At 39.4% G+C, this 25,529-nt stretch overlaps 2 protein-coding genes across 4 annotated transcripts; both read right to left on the minus strand.

Moving 5' to 3' along the window:
• Nucleotides 1-921: 921 nt before the first annotated feature.
• Nucleotides 922-25,168, minus strand: LOC114391030 (protein ENHANCED DISEASE RESISTANCE 2-like). 3 transcript variants are annotated; one of them, XM_028352023.1, is made up of 15 exons: nucleotides 24,735-25,168; nucleotides 22,901-22,996; nucleotides 16,383-16,439; nucleotides 16,029-16,100; nucleotides 15,073-15,231; nucleotides 14,610-14,842; nucleotides 14,491-14,530; nucleotides 14,203-14,357; nucleotides 14,007-14,111; nucleotides 12,623-12,667; nucleotides 3,930-4,027; nucleotides 2,919-3,217; nucleotides 1,850-2,803; nucleotides 1,458-1,663; nucleotides 922-1,372 (listed from the first exon to the last, which is right to left on the minus strand). In XM_028352023.1, the coding sequence occupies exons 3-12, from the start codon at nucleotides 16,411-16,413 to the stop codon at nucleotides 3,211-3,213; spliced, it is 945 nt and encodes a 314-aa protein (XP_028207824.1). In that variant the 5' UTR covers nucleotides 16,414-16,439; nucleotides 22,901-22,996; nucleotides 24,735-25,168; the 3' UTR covers nucleotides 922-1,372; nucleotides 1,458-1,663; nucleotides 1,850-2,803; nucleotides 2,919-3,210. The 3 variants fall into 3 exon arrangements, with proteins under 3 accessions (XP_028207824.1, XP_028207826.1, XP_028207827.1); XM_028352025.1 differs by lacking the exons at nucleotides 922-1,372; nucleotides 1,458-1,663; nucleotides 1,850-2,803; nucleotides 2,919-3,217; nucleotides 3,930-4,027 and adding an exon at nucleotides 4,945-5,236 and having other exon boundaries at nucleotides 22,901-25,165; XM_028352026.1 differs by lacking the exons at nucleotides 922-1,372; nucleotides 1,458-1,663; nucleotides 1,850-2,803; nucleotides 2,919-3,217; nucleotides 3,930-4,027 and adding an exon at nucleotides 12,771-12,885 and having other exon boundaries at nucleotides 12,542-12,667; nucleotides 22,901-25,165.
• LOC114389791 lies at nucleotides 18,816-19,463 on the minus strand. Its single transcript, XM_028350521.1, has one exon. The coding sequence runs from the start codon at nucleotides 19,461-19,463 to the stop codon at nucleotides 18,816-18,818; it is 648 nt and encodes a 215-aa protein (XP_028206322.1).
• Nucleotides 25,169-25,529: the final 361 nt, after the last annotated feature.

The following is a 25,529-nucleotide window of genomic DNA, read 5'->3' on the forward strand; positions in this document are numbered from 1 at the left end:
AACCAAAGATCAACAAAACGCGATTCGTCTTACTAGGAGTATGTTGATGCTTTACATTCTGTGCAAAATAGTAATTCTTCAATGAAATGTAGTGCATCATCTTCTGACCAGCCGATTTCAAAAAGACCATGCCGATGTTGGATCAATTTCAACCGTTTATACACGATTTCATTGACAACATTGTGGATGTCAAAGCTGACGATAACTGTGGATATCGTGCGATTTCCACTTTATTAGGTATGGGAGAAAATTCTTGGTCCTTGGTGCGCAACCATTTGCTTAAAGAACTTGGAAAATGGTCAGATGACTATATCAAGCTCTTTGGTGGTACAGACAGATTCAAGGAATTAAGGAGGTCCTTACTTGTTGATGGGCTATCCATGGTATGTAATTTATGTTTTTCCTTTTAAGAATTAACTTTAAATAAATGTGATATCTATTTTTGTTTGATTCAGGTTATTATGAATAAGTGGATGAATATAATCGAGATGAGATATGTCATTGTATCAAGGTATAATATAATCTTTGTATCGTTGTCGCTACAACAAAGCATGACGTTCTTTCCTCTTAGAAGTCAACCACCAACAGATTTTTCTGTGCATCGCATAATATGTATTAGTCACGTCTATGGTAATCATTTTGTTCAAGTAGACTCAATATAGTCATATTTTAAATTTATGCAATCATTTGTGTTATAATAACGTAAAATTGTTTGTGCATGTACAACAGGTTTATTTAAAAAAACCGTTGTCCTTTACCGCCTCTAGCATTGTTATGGTCTAGGAAGAGTCATTCTCAAGCAAAACAGTGACCAACTCCATATATTAGTAGAATGCATCAGTACAGAAACTTGATGATGTTGAAAAGAGATTGTGTTGACATAACTGAAGACTGAACATGTAGCTTCTAATGGATATACTGTTAAATTTAATTGTCAGTAGCTTTGTTATGTTAAATTTAATTGGCAAAGGTGTGGAACTTATGGATATACTGTTACATCATTACTAGGGTTACCTGGTATGTTTAACGGTTACATAATTTAAAATAATTTGTTAACGCTAACCCTAATATCTAGAGGCATAAACATAGACTAAAAATTATAAACCAAAATAAGTTAACATTTACAAAATGTTTGGGAAAACCAAAATGTTGTCAAATACAAGAAAATTATAAACATAGTTGAAATATTAAAACATAAAATGGATGACGTCTATGACCTTCATTGCGACCTGACATAAACATTGTCATCTGGTGTGACACCCCTAGCGATCCTTAAGTAGTCTTCCATGACCTCATGTATTTTTGTGCATGCAATGACTATCCTTAGGTTGAGCAAACGCTCCAACCTTTCTATGATTGTTTGGAAAGCCTCCTATGACATTGAAAACAACCCATAAAGTATTACATTAAGTGAACTAAATGACATTTGATAAAAACATTAAAGCAACATTATTTACCACTGCATGTCTAGGCTGCTCCACATCAGAAGGGGCATGTGCCGGTGTTGCTGATGGTGCCACTGGGACCTCAGGGATATGTGGCTCCACATATGTGTCATCCTGCGTCACAGGTGGATGTCTGGCCGGATCAATAGGCTGTGCTGGTGTCATAAACGGATGAGAAATCATGAAGAACCATTGCATGTAATCTGATGCACATTGTCCTGGCACAACACAAATCAGCCCCACTACTGTAAGATAGTCAGAGTAATGCATCCACCTATCGTCAATATCTTCAAATGATAACATTGAAGTCATAGTCTATGGAGGAATGGTTTGAACATATCCAAATTGCCGCACCACCCTCTTTGGTCGGTGTTTGACGACAACGGGACCCTACCGTAGATTACCTGAAAAGCATGAAATCAAATCAAACTCCCGCACTCCATGGTGCTAACCGTAAGGCATCCAGCAAACATTAGCAATCATCAGTCCATCTAGACGTTTCTGGTACGTCGATGCTGGTAATGATTTCGAGGAAGCCTTCGTAGCAATTCACCGGTAGACACGTGGTGAGATCTGATCATAGTCTGGATTAGTCAAACACTCAGCAACAGAGGGAAAATGCTCATATATCCAACACTACAAAGATTAGATCAAAATAAAACAAATGTCAAATTAACATATTAAAAACATATTAATTACTTGTAATAGGGTGATGTAACCAACAAGCTGTCAGTCGATGCTTTTACAAGCATCATTCAAATGATCATACATATAACCTAGGGCGGCAGCTCTCCATGCATAGCTTCCACTCTGACTCAAGTCTCGGAAAGTGTTTAAAAAAACAACATGAACATGTGTTGCACTCTTGTTAGCAAAAAGAGTGCAACCTAACAAATGCAGCAAATAGGCACGAGCTGCAACAGTCCAATGTCTGGCCTCACATTTACTCTGATAAATATCTCGTAGCCACGATAGGCGTACGTATGCCCCATGACATTGCGTTGTCTCAGCTCTAGCTTCCTCTCTGGAGACTTCAAGTAACTCCACCAACATAAAGACCGCTTCATCGACATGCAGAGGCTCGAGGCTGTGGAATGCGCCTATAATTGGAAGATGAAGCAGAGACACCACATCATCCAGGGTGATGGTCAGCTCTCCAACAGGAACATGGAAACTGCTAGTTTCCTTATGCCACCTCTCTACAAAAGCGGTTATAAGTCCTTGATCTTTAGTGTCTACTGAACATGCGATCAAAGGACTTAATCTTGTGGCAACGACTAGCCCTTCAATTTTTGGAGCAAGCCTCCCAAATTTCTAAATCTTCCTTCCATGGGAGGATAACTTCAATTCAGGACATTCTTGCAAAAAAAAATTAAATGATTCGACAACTTATAAAAATAATAATTAAAATTATGACGAATTTAAATAATAACAAATACTTAATAAATAAGTTTAATTAAAAATTTTAAATACCTCTCCATTCCATACGATGACTGCAACATGGTCACCATAGTCAGTCAGCACTGATGGGTCACGCGGCCCACGTGGGAATCCCTTAGCATCATCAACAACTTCTTCAGCATGTGCATGTATGTCTTCAGTCACCCCAGGATCATCCTCAACAACAGGGACAACTTCCCATTGCCTACGTGCAGATGCTGTAGGCCTTCACCGCTGGGGAACATCATCTAAATCATGATGATCCTCTCTCCCAGGGCTCTACCTATAATCTTACCTAAGACACGACCTTATCCTTTAGTTCTAATCATAATCTGCAAATTTTGACACACATGCATTTTTTGGTCAAATTCAATATTTACTATTAAAATAAACATAAACAACTACAAAAAATATATGACTATTTTTCAATGAAATAAAATAATACCATTTATAACTATTTCATAACAACATATATGACTACATAATTAAAACACAAAATTCATAAATAAAATAACAACTACATAATTAAATAATGTATGACTATTTTTCATTGAAATAAAATAACATCATTTAAAACTATTTCATAACACCATATATGACTACATAATTAAAACACAAAATTCATAAATAAAATAACAACTACATAATTAAATAATATATGACTATTTTCATTGAAATAAAATAAACATAAACAACTACAAAATTCTTATATTTACTATTACAATTTAAAACTATTTCATAACACCATGCAATCATACATATTATTTTTTAAAACACAAACATTATCTATTTTTAAAACAAAACTAACAAATAAAATACCTATTTAAAAATATTTTTCAAAACATAAATACCTATTTTTTATTTTTATTTTTAATTAAAAAGGGTCATACGGATCAAGTTGATCCGTATGAGTCATACAGATCAACATCATCTGTATGAGTCATCGTTATATGAATCATATAACACTTACGGATCATGTTGATCCTTACGAATGCACAAAACAAAATACGAAAATATAGCTATTAACGGAGACGCGAAACTTACCTCGACGGTGGAAAAGCAAAACGGAGTTGCAGATCCTCATTGCTGACAACGAACCACCCAATGCGCGGCAAACAAACCTCCAAGGAAAGCAAACAACACTAGGAGGAGAAAAAGCTCGAACATCGTCGCGAAAACAAGCAAACAACGCAATATGAGAAGAGGAACATATGGAACGTGTGAACAGTGAATTATTGGATGTACAGATTTTGTATTTTAAGTGGAGGACATTTTTGCTCATTCATTTAAAATGTTGGGTGCACCAACAAGATGCACCTAGCAACACCCTATGCCTTGTATCTCTAAGATGGCACTAGTGTTTATGTAGTGTAATGTAAAATCTTACACTACAAAAATTTGCTTTCATCATGTATCTTACACACACACGAAAGCACGTCTTCATTGTGACTAATTTACAACAGAAATGCATATTGTACACTTGCCTTTTATTTTACTTTGTGGCTAATAAAATTGATTGAAAATAATCACAAGAGGAAAACTTTATTTTTTGAAAAAATAATTAATAAATATGTGTCATTTTCGATGTAAGTTTCAATAGAATTCATTATTGAAACCCGGACTTCATTTCACACTAATAGTGTAGGAACATCTAAAAGTGAGACGGCAATGATGAAGAATTTAATTATAATTATTCTCTAATAATTATAATTTAGAACATGTTTGAGAATCCGTTGTAAAATTATGCTTGAGGTGAAAGTAATTTTATCAACGGATTAGGATTCATGCTTTTACACTGATTTTGCTTTTTATACGTTAGATTTGCATTGAAAGTTGCGGTAATATTTTCAATTACAAATCAAACATGTACTTAGTCATTATAATTTTTTTTTATTTTGTTATTATCGATTAAAATAATAATTTTTATTGTGATTCCAAAACAATAAAATTTTACAAGTTTTTTTGGGAATTAGAACATTTCTACGAGACATTCTAATTTTTTCTTAAATGTACTAAATTAAAATTAGTAAGCCACATATTATTTAGGATGTAATTGAACTATCTGAGTGATAGATGTGCTTGCATGGCAACTCACAAGCCTCCGCGTGTAGCTCAAATGCTTCTTTGCAAATGGTGCAATGCTTGTCGGTTTCAATGTGAGTTTTGTCAATCTCAGTCGTTGACATGGACTTGATTGTCGCCTTCGATGCCTACAAGTTCTCTGGGCACCTGAATCTGTTCATCTCGATCTGAGCACCTCATATCTACTCCCCCAACACAACTTTGTTTAATGCCTTCACTCTTACATCTTCCCCTTCACATGACCCCTTCTTTTCTTCTCATCTCAATAACTTCCATTTATAAACTTAGTATTATAATTTATTTTAAAAAACTTAGCATTATAATCTTAAAAAGAGAAAACAAAATGTATATATATAATATTTTTAAATATACATACTAACATAAAGATAGCATAAATATTCTTTTAAATCTAAATATTTTCTTAGAAATTTCAATTTAAAAATTGGAATTGTTTTCCACCACGTTCCTATATATAGATATTTTCTGTCCGGCTCCTTAACTATACTATGTAGCTTCTCCCGAATCATCTGGATTGTATGACCTCTTACTCTTGCTTATACTTGGACTGATGTTTATTTTGATATCTATTGTTTTTCTTGAAATTTTTGCAACAGTTTTAGGACTTTTGAGCATGATATGGTTAATTAATTAAATCTAGGAATCTGTGATTCATCAAAATTCAAAACAAGAAAAATCTAGGAACATGAGGATGTTAATAAAGTTACATTATGCCTCATTTAAATTGATCAAGTGGGTACCTCTAGGATTGGGAGGTTATGATTTGAGAAGACAAAAAAAGACAAAGATATGACTCGAGGTTAGCAGATGCCATAATGTACAAGATCAAAGTGTCCATAAAATGGAGTGGAAAATAGTTAAATACTACATGATTGTGCCGGGATTTTACTGTGTTAATCATTATTATGATCTTACAAACATTACAGACATTAAATTTGAAACATATGAAATCCTAAAACTTTTGCTTGACTTCATAAATTATTATTATTATTATTATCCTAAGTTGCGGAGGTTATCAGGGTTGCAGACAACACAATACGATGTAGATGGTCATGGAGGCGTCAATTATTTGTCTGGGAGGAGGAATTGTTGCAACAGCTGTCCATCTTAGTCCTAAATGCAGCTACGTTAAATGATTCAGCCGATGCTTGGATATGGAAACCTTCAAATCCATTTTCGGTGGCTTCCACATACAAGCATTTACAAACAACCATCCTAGAGCAGCAACAAGTAACCAGTCACACAATCGTCAAAAAGTTTTGGCACTCAGAGGTCCCCTCAAAGGTTCTGGTTTTTTCTTGGAGGCACATACTGAACAGACTTCCGACATGTGATCACTTACAAAGAAGAAACATCCAGATAGCTGTCCCTCATAACTTGTGTCATTTCTGCCGATCTCACCCAGAGATAGCAGAGCATTTGTTTAATTCTTGCGAAAGAACGAAAGACATTTCGAAGGCAATCTTTGGGTGTACAACAATTAACAACACGGATATTGCCCAGCACTACAATCAGTTTGAAAACCTTTTTTCAGGTCAGCTCAACTTGAAGTGGAAGCTGATGATTTTGCATGCAACGGTATGGTCATTATGGAATGCTAGAAATGACTTCCTATTTAGAGAACAAACTTTTGATGGTGCTGCAATCTTTGAGACTATCGGATCTTTTTCATGGCAGTGGCTAATATATAAGAGGAAGGAAAAGGTGCCTTTGTTCTTCTCGGACTGGATGACAAATTGTTATGACTTGGACTTCGAGGACCATGATGCCTCCGTAATAGAGAGAAGAAGGAGAGAAAAAGAGGAAATTATATTTTGCTTATTCTTTACAAGCTTTTATACCTCCTGAGAGTGAGATCTAACGGAATTAGTTGTGTACAAGCATATTCTAACTGATTCTAGAATATTCTACACTCTCTAACAGAAGTGATTATCTGCTTCCCACTCCATGCAAAGCTCTACCCGATTTGCACGTAATCCTCCATGTACGTTGGAGCTTTTGTTTTCCTCTTGGGCCTCTCTTCACGTTGCTGCCCATTTACTTCCTGCAACCCTTCTCCATTACTCGTAACACTCCCCTCCCCTTCAAATAGCACCTTGTCCTCAAGGTGGTGAAGCTTTTTGAAGTTGGACCATTCTTCCCACGAAGCTTCCTCGATTGGCAGGTCTTTCCATTGAACTAACACCATGCGCTTAGGTCCCATCTCTGAAGGAATCAGCTTGGACGCGATGATGGCTAAGGGAGTAACGACTGGTTCATTATCCATAGCTACCGGAGGAAGATCAACAGAATCTTGTGGTTGGTCAGTAGCCACGTAGGGTTTGAGGAGAGATATATGAAAAACATTGTGGATGCGTGATTGAACTGGTAGCTGCAACTGGTAAGCTACCTTCCCCATTCGTGCTGTGATTCGAAAAGGCCCGCAGTACCTCTTGGTCAACTTAGAGAAAGTGGTATCTGTGACTGAAGTTTGTCATCGTGGTCTCAATTTAACTAAGACCCAGTCCCCTATTTTGAATTCCTGCTCCCGGCGATGCTTATTTGCCATTTCCTTCATTCGCGTTTGAGCTTTGGTTAGCTTCTGACGTAGCAACGGGAACATTGCTTCTTTTTGACGGAGCATATCGTCTACCGCGTCAACCTTGGCGGTCCTTGTGACGTAGTGAGGAAAATTAGGAGGTTTTTTTTCGAAAGTTACTTCAAATGGAGTGACGCCGGTAGCTGAATGGCATGAAGTATTATAGGACCATTCGACCCACAACAAATAACGACCCCATGGCGATGGTTTCCGATGAACAAATGCTCTCAGGTACTGTTCTATGATGTGGTTCGCAACCTCAGTTTGCCCATCTGATTGTGGGTGGTATGCTGAACTGAGGCGAAGCTTCGTCCCACTGAGAGAGAAGAGTTCTCTCCAGAAGTTACTCACGAATAATGGATCACGATCTGAGACAATGCTTCTCGGCATACCATGCAGACGTCCCACTATATCCATGAATAAGCTGGCCACGGTGCGTGCATTATGATGAGTGGGTAGCATACCCAGACGCAACCCCTTCGAGAACCTATCTACGATTACGAAGATGCAAGTATTTCCTTTGTAAGCGGGTAACCCGACGATAAAGTCCATGGATAAATCTTCCCATAGTTGTACCGGTACCGGGAGAGGACACAACAGCCCTGCTGGCTTTCTATTGTCGTATTTGGTACACTGGCAAGTTAAGCAACTTGTGATGAAGGCGCAGGTATCTGCTCGAATGGAATCCCACGTAAAGCTTTCTTGTAAATGATGCAGCGTTTTCTGAATTCCCCCATATGACCACCTGTAGGTGATTGATGGAATTCTTCGAGTAACAATTTGGTGAAGGAGGAATCCGAGGGAATCCAAATACGACCTCTGTGTAAGATCAGACAGGAAGTTAGTGTATATTCTGGGTGTGCTTCAGGTTCCATTTGAATCTTGTTATACAGTTCCATAAAAGCTGGGTGGGACGCCATCTCCTTGCGAAGGTCCTCTAGGAAATCAAATGGAGGCATAGAGAGCAAGGAGAATGATGCAGGTGACTCTTCCTTGATTCGTGACAAAGCATCCGCCACTACGTTAGCTCGTCCCGCACAATATTGAATCGTGAAGTCGTAACCCAACAACTGTGCTAAGTAACGGTGTTGCTTAGGCGTCTGAATCGTTTGGTTCATGAGTTCCCTCAGGCTCCGATGGTCGGTTACGATAATGAACATGTGACCTAACATGTACTGCCTCCACTTCTTGACGGCAGAGGTTATAGCTGCGAGCTCACGGACATATGTTGACGCATTCATCAGTTTCGGGCAGAATTGCTTACTGAAGAAGGAGATGGGTGACCTTCTTGCATAAGAACTGCTCCCATGCCTGACCCCGACGCGTATGTCTCGACAACAAATGGACTTTTGAAGTTGGGTAAGGCCAAAACAGGAGCTGCCATGATCGTTTCCTTAAGCTTCTGAAAGGCCTCATTGGTTGTTGTGGACCACTGAAACTGCGTGTGGCATAGAAGCTTAGTAAGGGGTGCTGCAAGAGTTGCATACCCCTTTATAAATCGCCTATAGAATCTGGCGAGACCCAAGAACCCTCACAATGCTCTTGGGGACCGCAGTGTTGGCCATCCCTGAATGGCCTGAACCTTCTCCGGTACTGGTCGCACTCCGTCACCCGCCACCACGTGACCCAGATACTCCAATTGTTTCTGGGCAAACATGCATTTGGAGAGTTTCAATGAAAACTTACCTGTTACTAGAATCTGAAAGGTGTTCTCCAAGTGAAAGAGGTAATCTGTTATAGTTTTGCTATAGATCAAGATATCATCGAAAAAACGATGATATATTTTCGCAAACATGGCCGGAACAGTTGATTCATTGTGGATTGGAAAGAAGAAGGTGCATTACAAAGGCCAAAGGGCATTACTTGAAACTCGTAATGCCCTTGATGCGTTCGAAACACCGTTTTGCTAATATCATCCACTCGCATCAGGATTTGATGATATCCTTGCATCAAATCAAGCTTTGAGAACCACCTAGCTCCTCTGAGTTCATCTAAAAGCTCATTCACCGTGGGGATTGGAATGCGGTCTCTTACAGTAACTGCGTTAAGGGCTCTATAATCTACACAAAATCTCCACCCTCCATCCTTTTTCTTTACCAGTAGAACAGGTGACGAAAATGGACTTGAGCTTGGTTGAATGAACCTTTTTTCAAGCATGGCGTTCACCTGGTCCTTTATTTCCTGTTTCTGATAATAGGGGTATCTGTAGGGTTTGACATTCACAGGGGCTGTGTTTGGTAGTAGAGTTATAGAATGGTCCGTGGGTCGTGACGGTGGTAGGGTTGCTAGAGGTTGGAATAATGAGGAGTACCTGGTGACCAAGGATGCAATTTTCGGGAGCATGTGTGTCGTAGGTTGAGATGGAGTGTTATTTTCCACACGAACGTGAAAGAACGTGCTTGCTGGATTCGTGTGAAGTAAACGACGAAGTTGGGAAGGTGTTACCTGCTCAAGGTCCTTCTCGTGATCTCCCTTCAGTTCTATTAACATGCCTCTCGTGATGAACTTCATGTTTAATGAAGTGTAATCAGTGAGTACTTGGCCTAGGGTCTTCAGCCATTGTACTCCTAATACCACATCAGCACCACACAATGGTAGAATATGGAAATCTATCGTGAAGGAGTGACGTTGAATATGCACCGTGACACTACTACAGCGCTGTTGGCATCTAATTTCTTCACCGTTACCCACCGTGACTCGTAGTGGTACTATCTCTTGCGTTGGGAGCTTTAATGCTATGACTACCCGATGATGGAGGAAATTATGCATACTTCCTCCATCAATCAAGATGCTAACATGGAGATCATTAATGGTTCCCTTCATGCGTAGTGTCTCGGGGGCTGAGTGTCCTGACAAGGCATGTAAGCTCAGCTGCGCCAGAGGCAATTCTGAGAGCAACTCTGGTGGTTCCGAGGGCAACTCCGGGCTATTCCTTGCGTCTGGTACAAGTTATTCGTCATCTGCTATCAATAGAAATAGGGATGGGGAACATTTGTGACCACGCGAGAATTTCCCATCGTAGTGGAAACATAATCCCTTCTCGCGACGCCGTGCTAGCTCCTCCGACGAAAGACGTTTGAACGGAATAGAAGGACTTGACGTTCTCTGCGGTGTAGGCAATAATGGCAGTGTGGAATTGGTTGATGGTGAACGTGTTGCTAATGTGGATGCTTGGAAATGGTGTGTTGATGATCTGCGAGCATCTAGTAGTTTTTCTTCTTGTAATCTCGCATACGCGACTGCTTGAACCAAAGAGATTGGTTGCAGAACCTGTACCTCTCGGCAGATGGCCGGCGTTAATCCCGAGATAAAGCAGCTTAACACGAATTGAGCTGGTATTCTGACTATACGGTTTGCTAATGACTTGAATTCTATCAAATAAGCATTCACCGATGATCGCTGCTGAAGTTTGCATAATAATCATGTAGGATCCTCGTAGGTGGATGAAGCAAAACGAGTGTGTAACGCGTGTAAGAATGCTGACCATGATGATAACTGAGCGTTATAGTGCATCCACTGGAACCACGCCAACGCAGGCCTTTCCATGTAGAATGATGTGATCGTCAGCCTCTCATGATCATGCGTGGAGTGATACTTAAAAAATTGGGTTATTTTGAAGGTCCAACCCGTAGGATCCGAGCCATCGAACCTCAGGATGTCAAGTTTCAGACGGTGTGTCGAACCAGTCGCCGTTGGCGTTTGTCTTGCCGAAGAAGACGGTGGCGTTTGCGGTGGTTGTTGGTTTGCTTCAAGCTGTGTCATCCTTTGCAGGAGATCATTTATCTTCGTGTTCATTGCTAGCTGAGATGCCGAGAGTTTTGCAATTGCATCTTCCAACCGGTCTACGGAAACCCTAGAACGTGTTGCCTCCGCCATTGATGCTCAATGAAAGCACCAATGTTATGACATGGACTTCGAGGACCAAGATGCCTCCGTAATAGAGAGAAGAAGAAGAGAAAAAGAGGAAATTGTATTTTGCTTATTATTCCATGTATGATTCTTTACAAGCTTTTATACCTCTTGAGAGTGAGATCTAACAGAATTAGTTGTGTATAAACATATTCTAACTGATTCTAGAATATTCTACACTCTCTAACAGAAGTGGTTATCTGCTTCCCACTCCATGCAAAGCTCTACCCGATTCGCACGTAATCCTCCATGTACGTTGGAGCTTTCGTTTTCCTCTTGGGCCTCTCTTCATGTTGCTGCCCATTTACTTCCTGCAACCCTTCTCCATTACTCGTAACACAAATCCTATGCTTTGTCTCTTCACTGTTCCTTTGCTCAGTATGTCCTCTCCAACTTCTACTTCGACTGAACCACTGCTTGGATGTTCCATGTCAAAGCCAAAATGCTGACGCAAGTCATCAACAAAGATTGTTTCTCTTACTTTTCTGCACTGTTCATACCAACGATTTCTTTTGCTTTTTTATATTTAATTTTTTACATTCCAAGTGGAGGCTAATTGCAATTATGTTATATAGTCACCGTATTCTTTTTTAAGTATGATAATTGCTTTGAAAAAATAACCAATTAAGGATGAAATCCTTCGGTGTCTGTATTTAATTTTGGAAGCATACTTGATCGTACGTGCATTTGTGAGGATTATAAATAAATAGTCAAATCAACTGAACTAATAGACACATTATGTTATAAATAAATAGTGTCGCTATATATAACACTAAAATTTCTAATTTATATTTAATGTATATGCAATAAATTTTGTGATGATTATTTTTTATATAATAATTAATTTGTTTACATATATAAATTATAAATAAAAATGATAGGTTTAATAAGTATTTCTAGATGTAAAACAATATCAAATTTATTTAATTATCAATTGCTATAAAAAACATCTAAATACATCATTCAATTAAATATCATATTTATTTAATTTTTAATCATTATAATAAACATCTAAATACATCATTCAATTAAATATCAAATTTATTTAATTATCAAATTTTGTAAATAATGCATTTGTTAACTTCTAATTCTAAACCTTTGAAGTTTAAAGTTGAGTAGTTGAGTCAGTCACATGAAGAAACGAACTCACTTGAAGATTAAGAACAATGGAGAAAAATCCTTTTTCTGAAGCAACCTACATAGACACAAAATTAGGACTATTGTCAGCAAAAGCCTTAATAAAACATACAACCCACTCTACAACTTCAATAAATAATAAAAATGGAAATCAAATTCACCTCATTGTATATTATAACTGATAACCATCCCGTTTAAGCAAAGATATTATCCTCCCATAATTTATGTGTTTCAATTGCAGGTGTGTGGGTTTGCAGGTTTGGGGGCTATCTTGGTCTGCAGTAAGGTGTTTAAAAAATAGTGCAGGTGTGGGGTGAGAGCATTTTAAAAAAAAAATTACAACAGTAGCAGTGTGTTGTATACATTCATTCCATTTTGCAATCACCACCCACAACAACCTTACAAGGATGACAAGGATAAGCCATGGAGCATACTGTATACTGTATTTTAATCTGGGGTTGGTAGGGTATAAAAAAAATTCCAATTGAATGAGGGATTTTGAGTTTAAACATTCAACTTTAATGGATAAGTTCATTATCAAAAATCAAAGATGGTGTCAACAATAGTTTAGAAAAGAGAGGGGGGTGGTTCTGCTCCATCTTTGTATAACATTTTTAGCTAAAGAGTTAACATGGAATTTCATTAAATTCTTAAGCATCATCATGCCCCATTTCAGTTAACAGGGGTTGGTGTTTTTATGTCCCAAATAGGATGGCTATTTGGTGTAAACAATGAGCACCAACCATGAGGAAGGAGAATTTAATTTTCCCATAACGATTAACTCATTAAATATTTATGCAACAAAATACAATCATGTATACAAGTGACAAGAAGCGGACATAGAATAATGAAAAATAATCAAATTATTATTAGGCTTCAATTATCACTTCATTATTGTGCTTCAAACAAAGGGAACCTGGTAAACTTTCAGTTGCTACAGGATACTTATAATGACCTCCCAGACCACCTAGAGGACAAGGTGGATCTTTTGGGAGAAAGTAATGTTAGCAACTGCTCTTAACCACAGGGGAATTGAGTAAGGGGCAGAAGAGGGATTTGGATCTTAACAACCTGGCACACCTGGCTAGGAGGGTGGGAAGGAAGAAGGAAGGATTAGAAGCAAAGATAAAAGGGAGGGGTGGCAGTGGGATAGGGGATTCAGTAACTGATTGAGTTTTGGGGCCTTTGGATAGGAAAATTTGCAGATCCTTGAAGTTCTACAATAATTACAATGCCTATCTTTTGTTTTCTTTTGTGCTATGCGTGTTTGTGATGGACTTGTGATCTCTGTAATTGAGTTTACCCCTATTTTCTGTAACAAAATAGCTAGTTCAAATCACCTACCAATAATCTTCATCAGGTAACAAAAAAAAACAAGGCTAAGTTAAATAACTCACTTGCGCCGCACAACCATGACGCCTAGCCACATGGTCCATTCTTTTTGAGTCTATAAACCAATCAACAGCAACAAGGTCCAGCATATGTTTTCCAGCAGGAACCTTCTATGTTAACCACGAAGGAATATGAATACAACCAAACAATGATCAATTTTGATTCAGGAAGCGTGCATATAAAGAAATAACAAGAGAAGACCTTTGTTTTTTCATAGCAATAATGCTTGCTTCTGACTTTGAAGTTGTTTCCATCAGAAATTTTCCAGCAGTCACGAGCATTATCACGGTCATCTCGGCGCAAATTGCCCGAAAAGGAAGAAAAGTCAATTTCATGTGCCGGTTCTTCTTCCAAGGCTTCAGTTTAGGAAAATGTTATGATAAGATTTAATTGAGCTTCTAATGTGCATGCATCTTTGTATGCAGGTGCTTCACGCACATGTTTGTAATTGTAATATTATTAACTTCATTAAGGTATAGCAAGCAATACCTGTTTTTCTCACATCATTCTCAAGACCAATTTGGTATGCCTAAAAAGTATTAAAATATTAACACTTAGAACTTATGAAGCAAACCTCAGAAGTATAGATGAGGGAATGCAAATACAACCTCTTGTTCAGGTTCTGCTATTTGAAAATCTTCTTCATCATCAAAATATTCATCTATCAAGGCAGAACTTCTGCTTGTAGCATTCATTTGATCAAGAGAAGTAGGATTGATAGAAAAATCATTTGGCTTCTGATTCTTCTTTGAAGAAACAGCTGTTGAGGACAAATTAACCATGACAGGAATTCTTGGATGAGCATTTCTTTCATCTGATTGGGCAAACCATTCACGTAAACCTGTAGAAATAGAAGGAAAAAATACAGGCATTTTGAAACACATTACATATCAGGCTCTCCCACAAAAGAAAAGAGAAATCCAAAATGGGGAAGCCTCCACTCCTCAACTTTTAATTGTCAAATTGATAGAAAGAGAAAGGTATATAAAAGGAGCCATGATGATAGAAGGAAGAGTGTTACCAATCTATAAGAAAATTGTCGCATAAAACTGTAAAAGAAAATGAACTCACCAGCTACACTATTTAACATTTGACGGACACAATACTGCTGAAAAGATGACAAGTAACCCACACCCCATCCCTCCTTCAGATCAATCTGCATAAGATGCTGGACTTGTGTCCTGGGCCTCCCATTTCGAGGTTTTAAGAAAAACAGAACCATAAAGAAAACTATACATGAGATGCATCAATCAGTAGAAACAAAAATTAATTCTTGAAAACTAGTGCATACTAATGATAATGATAAAAAATCACATAAAATCAGTTTATCATAAAGTTCAATCTTCATTTTAAGCTGACAGATAACACATTGCAAGGTTCCATTTTTATCTCTTAGATCAAGAAAACATTTCACATGTTTCAATTGATTAAAAGAGGGAAACTTCAATCCTAGGCAACCAACAACCTCAATATGATAAACAACAGGCATCCTAGATGTAGTAGCATTTCCATGATATTTTCCAACTCATTAGCTGTCCCTAACCAAAGATCATTATTATATCCATTCAATTGGAGGTAACTAAGGTAAGGTAATTGTTTGTCAGAATAAATATTCTAATGAAATTAACAAACTGCCAAACATAGATCCATTAGTTTTAGGATTTAAAATTGGGTGTGTTCATATGAGTGCAACATCCTAAAAAATAAATTAGAGGACCAAAATAGTAATTAAACCTCTTTTTTATTAGAAAAGAAATAAATACTAATACTAAGAGGAAAAGGAGCTAAAGGAATGACTCTCCTTTAGCGGAAAAAAGAAAATAGTACAATGTTTAATAAAGAAAAAAATACTCAAATTAGAAGAGGCAAGGCTCTTAAAATAAACTATTAACAAAACACCAGAGAGGCCATATGCATAACCTATTCCATAATAAATTGAGAACATCAAGACCCATTGAAATGTATATCAATCCTACTCTCTTGAACTTTGAAGGACAGAGTCAGATCTATAAAGAATTTAATCTTACTTTCAATATGTGCCCGAACACACCCAAGCTGTGGACCAAAGTTTTCATGTTCCCTAGAGCGAAATAAAACAACTGCAAGAAGAAGAAACATCAATGCAAACTTCCAAAGTAATAAACACAAGGTAGGATCTTGATAACGAGTGCTTTAAGCGCATCAATTAAGGAGCATCCAATGCCATCCATAAAATGTTTATGATCACCTAAAGAAACGTATTACATGTTTGAGTTCCCAATATAATAAATAATAAATTATTTATTTAATACTCTCTGCTTTTGTTTCCTTAACAAGTGTCATTGTTAGCAATTCCTATGAAAATATACCAAAATCTTTGAACAAAAACAGAAAATCCCTACCATAACTTCCATCATCATTTCGGCGCCACATAACAAAGATCACGAGGCCACACAAACCTGCAATAATAAATGCATAGCAGTTTGGGTCAACACAATTAACCACTTTTTTTTTTTGATCGGCAAAAGTATAAATATTATTAATAACGGAGAGTACCAGGGGTACTAAAATTACAAGGTATAAACAAGCAGACTGGCAAAACCATAAGGTCCTGAGAACCAGGTGCCAGTCTAAAAAGAACATAGAAACCCTGCACTGTTACCCTAGACAGAAAATGCTATTGATAGATTAGTAGACCAGTAGTTGTAGGGCGGGGCAAAGCCTTTCTCCAGCTGACTAAACCAAGACCAAACTAGGAAAATAGCATCATCCATTAACTTGGATCCATTAAAAGCCTCGTTTAGGAAAACAATCCGGTTTCGATGCTGCCAAATTGACCAGGTAAGCGCCACCCACCAACACTTCCACCTAGACTGCAGATTCTTTCCTTTTAGGATAAGCGGGTGCTGCATGTAATGATGCCTAGGGATGGGGGAGAAAACTCCCACAGTTTTGGTCCAAGATAGGGATTCCCACCATAAGGGAAGAATCCTTGGACAATTAAAAAACAGGTGAGAGGCTTCCTCCTTCTTTCTGATGCAAAAAGGACACAACGAATCGTTCAGCTAAACCTGTCTTCTCCTCAGATTCCCTTTAGTTGGAATTCTGTCTTTGATCAATCGCCAAGCAAAAATTGTTGCTTTTAAAGGGATTTTAAGGTGCCATAGGTCCTCTAATGCCTCATCCACAGTCTGATCTGCTGCTCCTTCTAGTAGCATAAGATATGCGCTCCTTGTAGAATACTGGCCACTAGGTTCTGGTTTCCAAACCCAGCAATCTGATGTCCGACAATCAATATGACCCCGCGATATGTCTTCCAAGAAACTGACTGCCGCTTGTACTTCATTATCTAAAAGTTGTCTTCTCCATTCAAGCTTCCATTCCCAAGCAGTTTCAGAGTGACATCCCATATCCTGGATAACTTTCTGCTGTTGACAGGATATTTGATACAACCTGGGGTATTTCGACCTTAGAGGTTCCTGTTCTGTGAGCCAACGGTCCTCCCAAAACCTGATTTTATCCCCACATCCCACTTTCCAATCTATTGCAGATTGAAGTAAGACATGCACATCTTGTTCATGGATGACTGACCTTAAATCCTGCCACCATAAGGATTCATTGGTGGCTGATGTTCCTTCATCTAGAGGCCTCCATCCTCCATACTTTGAATTCAGAATCTTAACCCAAAGATCATCATGTTGCTGCATCAAATTCCATCTCCATTTTCCCAGCAAAGCTCTATTAAAAGTTTTGATATCCTTTATTCCCAGACCACCCTTATCCTTTGGGAGGCAGATTGTATCCCATTTAACCCACCCAATTTTCTTCTGATCAAGGCCACCACCCCATAGGAACCTCCTCTGGATTTGGGTCAGCTTTTCCACTACCCTGTTAGGAATTCTGAAAAAAGAGAGATAACAAATAGGAATAGAAGTTAGAGTTTCTTTTATGAGAGTCACTCTTCCCCCAAAAGATAGGTGTCTCTGCTTCCACCTAGATAATTTTGTTTCACTCTTTCTAAGTATTGGATCCCATAACCCACAGCGCCTTGGATTAGCCCCGATTGGTATTCCCAAATAAGAGAAAGGCAGAGACATGATTCTGCAATTCAAATAGCTGGCAGCCTGCAGTTTCCATTGTTTAGAATGGCCCAATACCCCAAAGCTACTCTTCCCATAATTTATTTTAAGTCCTGATGACAATTCAAAAGCCCTCAAAATCGATTTGATTGTCTTGACATTTTGCATAGTAGCCTCTCCAAAGAAAATAGTGTTGTCGGCATATTGAAGAATGCTAACAGGGACTGATTTCTCCCCCACTAAAAACTCATCATAAAGCTGCTTCTTAATAGCTTCCCTCATAAGACCAGTTAACCCCTTAGCTACAATATTAAACAGCAGGGGGGCTAGGGGGTCACCCTGTCTAAGGCCTTTTTGAGGGGCAAATTGAGCTGTGGGACTACCATTTACCAACACCAACACTGAGGCTGATTTGAGACATCCCTCAATCCAGAGAATCCATTTACTACAAAAGCCCATCCGACGAAGCATGTAAGAAAGGAAATTCTAGGACACGGAGTCATAAGCTCTTTCAAAATCCACTTTGAAAAACAGGCAAGATTTTCTACCCCTCTTAGCTTCCTCAACAACTTCATTAGCGATGACTACACTGTGCAAGAGGTGCCTTCCAGATATAAAAGCAGATTGACGATCATCTATAATATTCGGCATTACCCTTTTCAATCTATTGGCTAGTAACTTAGCCACTATTTTATAAATACAGCCTATGAGCGAGATAGGTCTGTAATCATTTAGGCAATGAGGGTCGGGCACTTTCTAAATTAAGGCAATGAAAGAAGCATTAGCTCCCCTTGGGATGATACCATTAGCATGGAATTCGTCCAGAAAGCGGAGGACATCAGGTTTTATAGTCTGCCAAAAAAGCTTGATAAATTTTAAATTGAGACCATCGGGTCCCAGGCTCTTATCACCATTGCAATCCCAAACTGCTTTCCTGACTTCTTCCTCACTAAATCTACCCACCAACAGCTGGTTATCCTGATCCCCGATGGTGTGAAAAGTGGTGCCATTCAAAACTGGTCTGTTGCTCATAGTTTCTTGAAATCTCTGTTGGAAGAAGCTACGAACTTCCTCTTTTACTCTAGATGGATTATCAACCCAGGATCCGTTAATATTTACACCATTTAGAACATTAAACCTTCGATGCGAATTAATCAACAGGTGGAAATACCGAGAATTACAGTCCCCCTCCTTAATCCAACGCGATCTCGCCTTCTGCCTCATTAAAGACTCGTGAGCTTGGGCTGCTGACCAGAGATCTTGCTGCAACTTCTTCCTTGTCATATTTTCTTGGAAAGTCATCTGCCTGTGCTCAGATTCAGATTCGAGCTTGTTAAGCTCAGATTCTATCTTCTGGACCCTTTTAAAGGTGTCCCCAAACTGCTCCTTGTTCCAAATTTTCATCCTTTCTTTAATACACTTAATCTTTTCTTTGAGAACAAAACCGCCCCAACCAGAAAACTGAGTCTGAGTCCAGCAGTCCTTAATTGTATTAACAAAGTATTTATCTTTGAGCCAGCAATCAAGAATTCTAAAGGGTTTGGGCCCCCAATCAACAATTTTTTATCTGAAAAGCACCGGGCAATGATCAGAAAAATTGCGATCTAGAATAGATTGCGAACTATCCGACCATTTGGTTAGCCATTCAGAGGATACAAGCACCTTGTCAAGTTTACTTTTAGCTGACCCATTTGGTCTAAACCAAGTGAACTTCTTCCCTATACAAGGAGGTTCAACCATTTCAAGGTCATCTATCCACTCATTAAAAGCATTGATGGGTGCATAATCCATTTGCCTCTGAGATAATCCCACTATTTTCGCTGCATTTCTGACGCTGTTGAAATCACCCACCATGCACCACAGGTTGCATGGATTCTGATTCTTAATTTGTTTCAGGGATTCCCAGAGATCCCTTTTGTTTTGAGGGTCACAAGGAGCATAAATGTTGATGATATAAATCTTCTGGTCCTCATTACACCATGTTCCTTCCAGGAAAATAAAACCTCTACCACAAATCCTCCTATCCACTTTGAAAGTTGAGTCATTCCATAAACAAAGTAAGCCCACTGCCGTGTTCACTGCCGACTGCGCTTCCCAACTAACAGCAGTATCGCCCCACATGGACTGACACATTTTGTTGTCAATGTGCTGCTTCTTCGTTTCCTAAAGGCACAAAAGGTCCACTCTATGCTTCCTCACGAGCCTTCTAATAGCATACCACTTAACCCCCCTCCCCAGCCCTCTAACATTAAAGGATAGAATATTCATGAGATACACTTTTGCTTCCCATCTTTTCTGCCTCTTTTCTATCTCTGGTTTCCATATCCCGGATCTTGTCAATGAAAATATCATGAGTAGAATCAACCGACAGACCCAGATGTTGCGCCACCTGCCAATGATATCGGGCCTGTTGTAAGTCTGTATGGGGTTCATCAAGAGGGGGTGTACTTTCGCTGTTGGGCTTTTCTTCATTGCACATGTTAGAACAACCCAGGTCCGTATTGAATTGTTTCTGAGCAGAGCTGTTTGGGATAGCATTTGGGCTAAGGAGATGTTGTTTCTTTTTGCGCCACTGCCTTTTTTAGTACACCTTCAGCGTTGAAGTGGACACACCATTATGATGAAGAGGGCTCATATACGTTTTTTGAGAAGCTGCGGGTGAGGTGGGGTTAGTAAGGCCCAATAGAGGTGGCCCAGTATCCATGTGTTGTCCAAAATGGTCCTCACAAATACCCTTGTCACAAGCCGTGTCAACACCTGCAGGAACAAAATTTGAATGCTTTGTACCAGTGAGCATTATGCTAGACCCACTGGATAAACGCTGATCTACCCCACCAAGGTCCACCGCAGCTAGAGGTGGGGGACAGAACGGGTGGTCAACGGTGACCAGCCTGGCTTCAGAAGGGGCTTTTCTTCTTTCCACATTCACGTAACCTGGCTCTGTCTCCTCAAAGGTCTGCAGCGCTGACTCCTTTCCATTTTTGGCCTCTAGGTCAGACGCGACAAGGTCATTGGGGTTTGCACTCCCTTCCCGCACCCCCTGGTTAATATCCCGAGGGTCACCATAGTGACCTTTGGGTAAAAACTGAAGTTGCTGAGGCCCCGAGCCCGTACCCCCTTCGTTAGTGTCGCCGTCGGGGCCAACCGTTGCTAGGTCGGCGTCGTTAGCTTCTAAGTTGGTTTGGAGGTCGTCACCAGCTTCACTTTCTTCCGATTCTACTTCCTCCGACGAGCTAGCGTTCTGACGAGGTTGACATCTGCATGGATATTTGTCATGCCCTGTTTCTTCTACAATAAACACTTGATGAATCTCCTTCGCAATGTGAAGATTGACTACATGTTGCAGAGCAAGTCTCCAAGAGGTTTTGATTAGGACTCTTGCTCTATCTAATCTACTTAGGTCTTCTACATCATCATCAACCTCCACTGGTTCCCCGACGACTGCGACAATCCTTTTGATGTGTTCCAAGTCCCACGCTATCAAGGGAATACCCTAGACTTGAACCCAAATGAGGCGTTGCCCTGTTTTCATGCTGGGATTCCACTTCTGTAACATGTGGAATGGCGTCGACCCATACCTCGATTCCTCCACTACAAGCTCCTCCACTCTGATGTCCGATAGGCCAAGAAGCAGGAACATATTTTCCCTTGTGTACTTTGGCGTAATATCTGTCCCAAGCTCCCATGCAATGTCATCTTCTGCTTCATGGAGAGTCTTCATATCCTTCAAACTAGCCACCCATGCATCTGAGAGCCACCGTTTGGCTCCTTCTAGAATGCCTAGGTGGATCGATGTTTGTACACCTCTTGGATTGACGCTCACATTTTGCGGGCCTTGTCTCTGCTCAGGTGTCTTTGCTGTTGGGATCAAAGCCTTTTTGTACGATAACCCTGATTGAAGAGTCCCGTGCTGCATTGGTTGTTGTCGAGGTGCTCTATTTGCGACATTTGCCTGTTGCCCGCCGGCGCTCCGTAGCTTGGGAGCTGTTTTAGACTCCTCAGATGAGCTTTTCCTTCGTTCATATTTCGGTACGTTGACATACAACTTCATCCCACTTATAATGAGATTGTCCAGTTGTCTTTCTAGCCTTCTGACATCCGTCACTCCGCTGAACCTCACAAAGCCATACTTCCTTCCCCCTTTGTTCCGGTGCTTAGAAATGAAGACCTCCTGTACATGTCCCCACTCTCTAAAATGGCCCCAGAGGTCTTTCTCAGTCATCTCTTCAGGGAACCTCGTGAAGTAAAAGCTCGAGATACCTGAACGATCCCTCCAGTTTGAGGGGGTAGGCTTGTAAATACTCTCAGGGCTATATCCGGTGTAGCTTCGCCGGGGTTCCTCCCTAGCTCTCACATATCTCTCCCCTATTTTCCTGGATGTGACCCTAGTCCATCCCTCTTCTTCTTCCCTCTCATAGGCTCTCGTTATCCTCCCCGTGTCTCTCTCATCTCGCCTAGACTCTCTATCTCTCTCACGCTCCCTCTCTCTCTCTCTCATCTCTCACTCACTTCCAAATATTCTTGTGTTAGGGGGATTAAATTACACAGTTAACCACTTTACTTCGGGGATGTGCAACCATTTCTTAAATCATTTAGCCAGTCCCATATTATGCTTTCATATATACAAAAAAAAATAACAGATTTAAGTGGGAGACCCAAATATAGGCTTACATGTCAAGAAATAAAACAATTTATTCAGAAAACTTATGACACAAGATACAAATAAATTTGGTTCTCCAAGAAAAGACATCTCCATTCATTTATGCAAAAATAATAAATAGGTTAACTCTAATATAAACTACAAACTATTATAAACGATAGAGAAGATAGATTATCTTTACTTTGAGAACCAGTCTAGCTGAAGTCGGTGATAAAGAACTGTCGTATGCCCATCCATCTCCTCAACTAAACTACCATGTAGGAAACTGCAATCCCATCTGCAGACATGTGAATAATAAGAAGCAAACAAATTTATCCACCAAATAAATATTTGCAGATTTATGGAACATCAAATATCTAAAAGAAAGAAAAACTTGTTTTCTGTATTTCCCTTATCACTACAGATTAAAGCATCCTTGACCTGTTGTAGATCTGCAGGAGCATGCCATCTGGAAAGTTTTCATTAAGTTTAACTTTTGTGTTACGGTGAATATTTTTAATTTAACTCAAGTGATAACTGGAACAATTTCTGAAACAAACTGGGTGATGCCAGAATCTTGCTAAATTTTCCAAATCTTTTCTATAGCCCAGTTTATGTTATCATACTCAGACTCAGTGCATCAACAGTAATCAACTCATCGTTATCACAATTATGAAGAAGATAATAGAGGTTCCTAACTAATTACTCCTCTGACCTTGCAGTCAAAATTAAACAATTTGTACCTCACAGTCCTCAATCCCCTCATCAATCAGAAAGATCTTAATAAGACTCATCAGTTTACCATCTACAATAACAACCAAGTGTTAACCCACTAGGTCAGGTCAGCTATATGGATCATATAAAAATATTGAGCTATTAGGAAACCAAACTTTCAATTAATTCATTCAAAATTAATTTATTTTTCAATAATTTTTTGCCTATTTTTTTCTTTGGTCTTCCTCCACCCTTTTTAATGTAATCCTCTTCCATTTGGCCCACCTTTCGCATCACGGCCTCTGTTGGTTCTTAGCTCTTTTCCTCACATGACCAAACCCATCATAGGCAAGTTTCTATCATCTTCTCAATAGGTGATACTCCAACATATTCCCAAATACTTCCATTCATAATCTTATATTCTTATCTAAATATTCAACTTATCCACCTCAACATTCTCATCTCCCACTACTCCAGCATCCACCTAAAAAAATCATTCCTAGTCATAGAAAACTAACATACCCTGGTGTCAGAAGGCTCCTCGCTACGCGAAAGTATGGGGGAGGGTCATTGTACGCAATCTTTCCCTTGCATTTGCAAATAGGCTATTTCCAGATTCAAGCCTATGACCCACCGGTCACCAAAGCACAACTTTACCATTGTCTCAAGGCTCACCCTCAATGCTAGTCATAGAAATAGCAAAAAAATATGTAAGAAGCTTTCACCACCAACAATACCCTATTCATCACCATTTATAACATAGCAATGCTTCATTTCTCTCCTTGACCAGTCTCCCCTAGTATTTTTCTCAACATTCTGACCACTTTACCCCCTTTAGCATCCAAGTTATTAAATTAGATGGTTGTCCTTTCAGAGTTCTTTACTGTTTTTATAGGATACTAGGGTAGGGCCATTCCTAGCCTTATCAAGAAAGGCATTCCTAAGGTGCCAAGAATAGATCACCCTTGCAGGAACCTTGCCTTAGTACCCTGGGCATATGGTTGGGTTCCTTTGACAACACTGTCCAGGACATAGTAGAATATGACCCAACTTGGATTATTTCTAATTTATGGGTGTTTTTCAATGGTAAAACCTACTGAGACTTCTCTTAGACAAGGGTGTCAAGCCTTGTTAAGTTTATAGGTGCTTATGTAGAAGTTAAATGAGGGATCCTCTTCAAAATTTGAAGTGTTTCCGGGGGGGAGTGGAAACTTCAACAGACAATAAAAATTGAAGAAAAAAAGAATAACAATAGTAATAATAACTGAATTCCCCAAAAAATGGAAACGAAGAAGCAAAATTCGATAAAAAAATGATACAACCACATGATTATCCTGCGGTTTCCTCTTGTAATACGCGAGCAGCCGCGACTCCACCCTTCGAACACCACCTTCGACGACATCGTTTCGCCGCCGGAACGCGAATTTCAACTCTCGAAAACCACAAAAAAAACGAAACAATTAGGGGACGCGATTCCGGCCGGAAGCTGGAACGGCGAATCTCTGCTTGGGCGAGATCAGTCGCGAGCTACAACGAGAGTTGAGGAGTCATCACCGGCGCCGGAGACGGAGGATCGCGGAACCGGCGATTCCTTTTTCCGTCTTTGGATTTGGAATTCGAATTCCGCATTGGTTGCTCTTCGCCGATTACTGGAATGCTCCGCTTCCTCGTTGGAGTTCGATTCGCCGGGATCGGGAAACGACGACGTACAAGTGAGGAACGGTGATGAGAGAGAGAGAATTTTGAAGAAGAGATTCTATTCTAAGTAGCGCAAGTGAGAGATCCCACGTAAGTTAGAAAAGGCTGTGACCGCAAGGAGCACTTGCCACGTGGCGATGTTGGATTGGGCCGTTTGGGTTAAATGCGTGTTGGCGCCGTGACATTTTCCCTCTTTTTGAATGGAGGTGGCATCTTCTCCTTCTCTTCCTTTCTAGTTACTACCGGACCAGTTTAATGTTTAATTATAGTTAATTATGTGTTGTCGTTTTTTTTTAGAAACAAAGTATGTCAAAAGTTACAAGACTAATTTGAATTAGTAAAAATCATTAAAATAAATTAAACTTTGTTATGATTGTTACTAGTTAACTACGTGTTGTATTTGAGGAGTACGTGATTAA

This window comes from Glycine soja, chromosome 16, assembly GCF_004193775.1.
Source record: "Glycine soja cultivar W05 chromosome 16, ASM419377v2, whole genome shotgun sequence".
NCBI lineage: Eukaryota > Viridiplantae > Streptophyta > Magnoliopsida > Fabales > Fabaceae > Glycine > Glycine soja.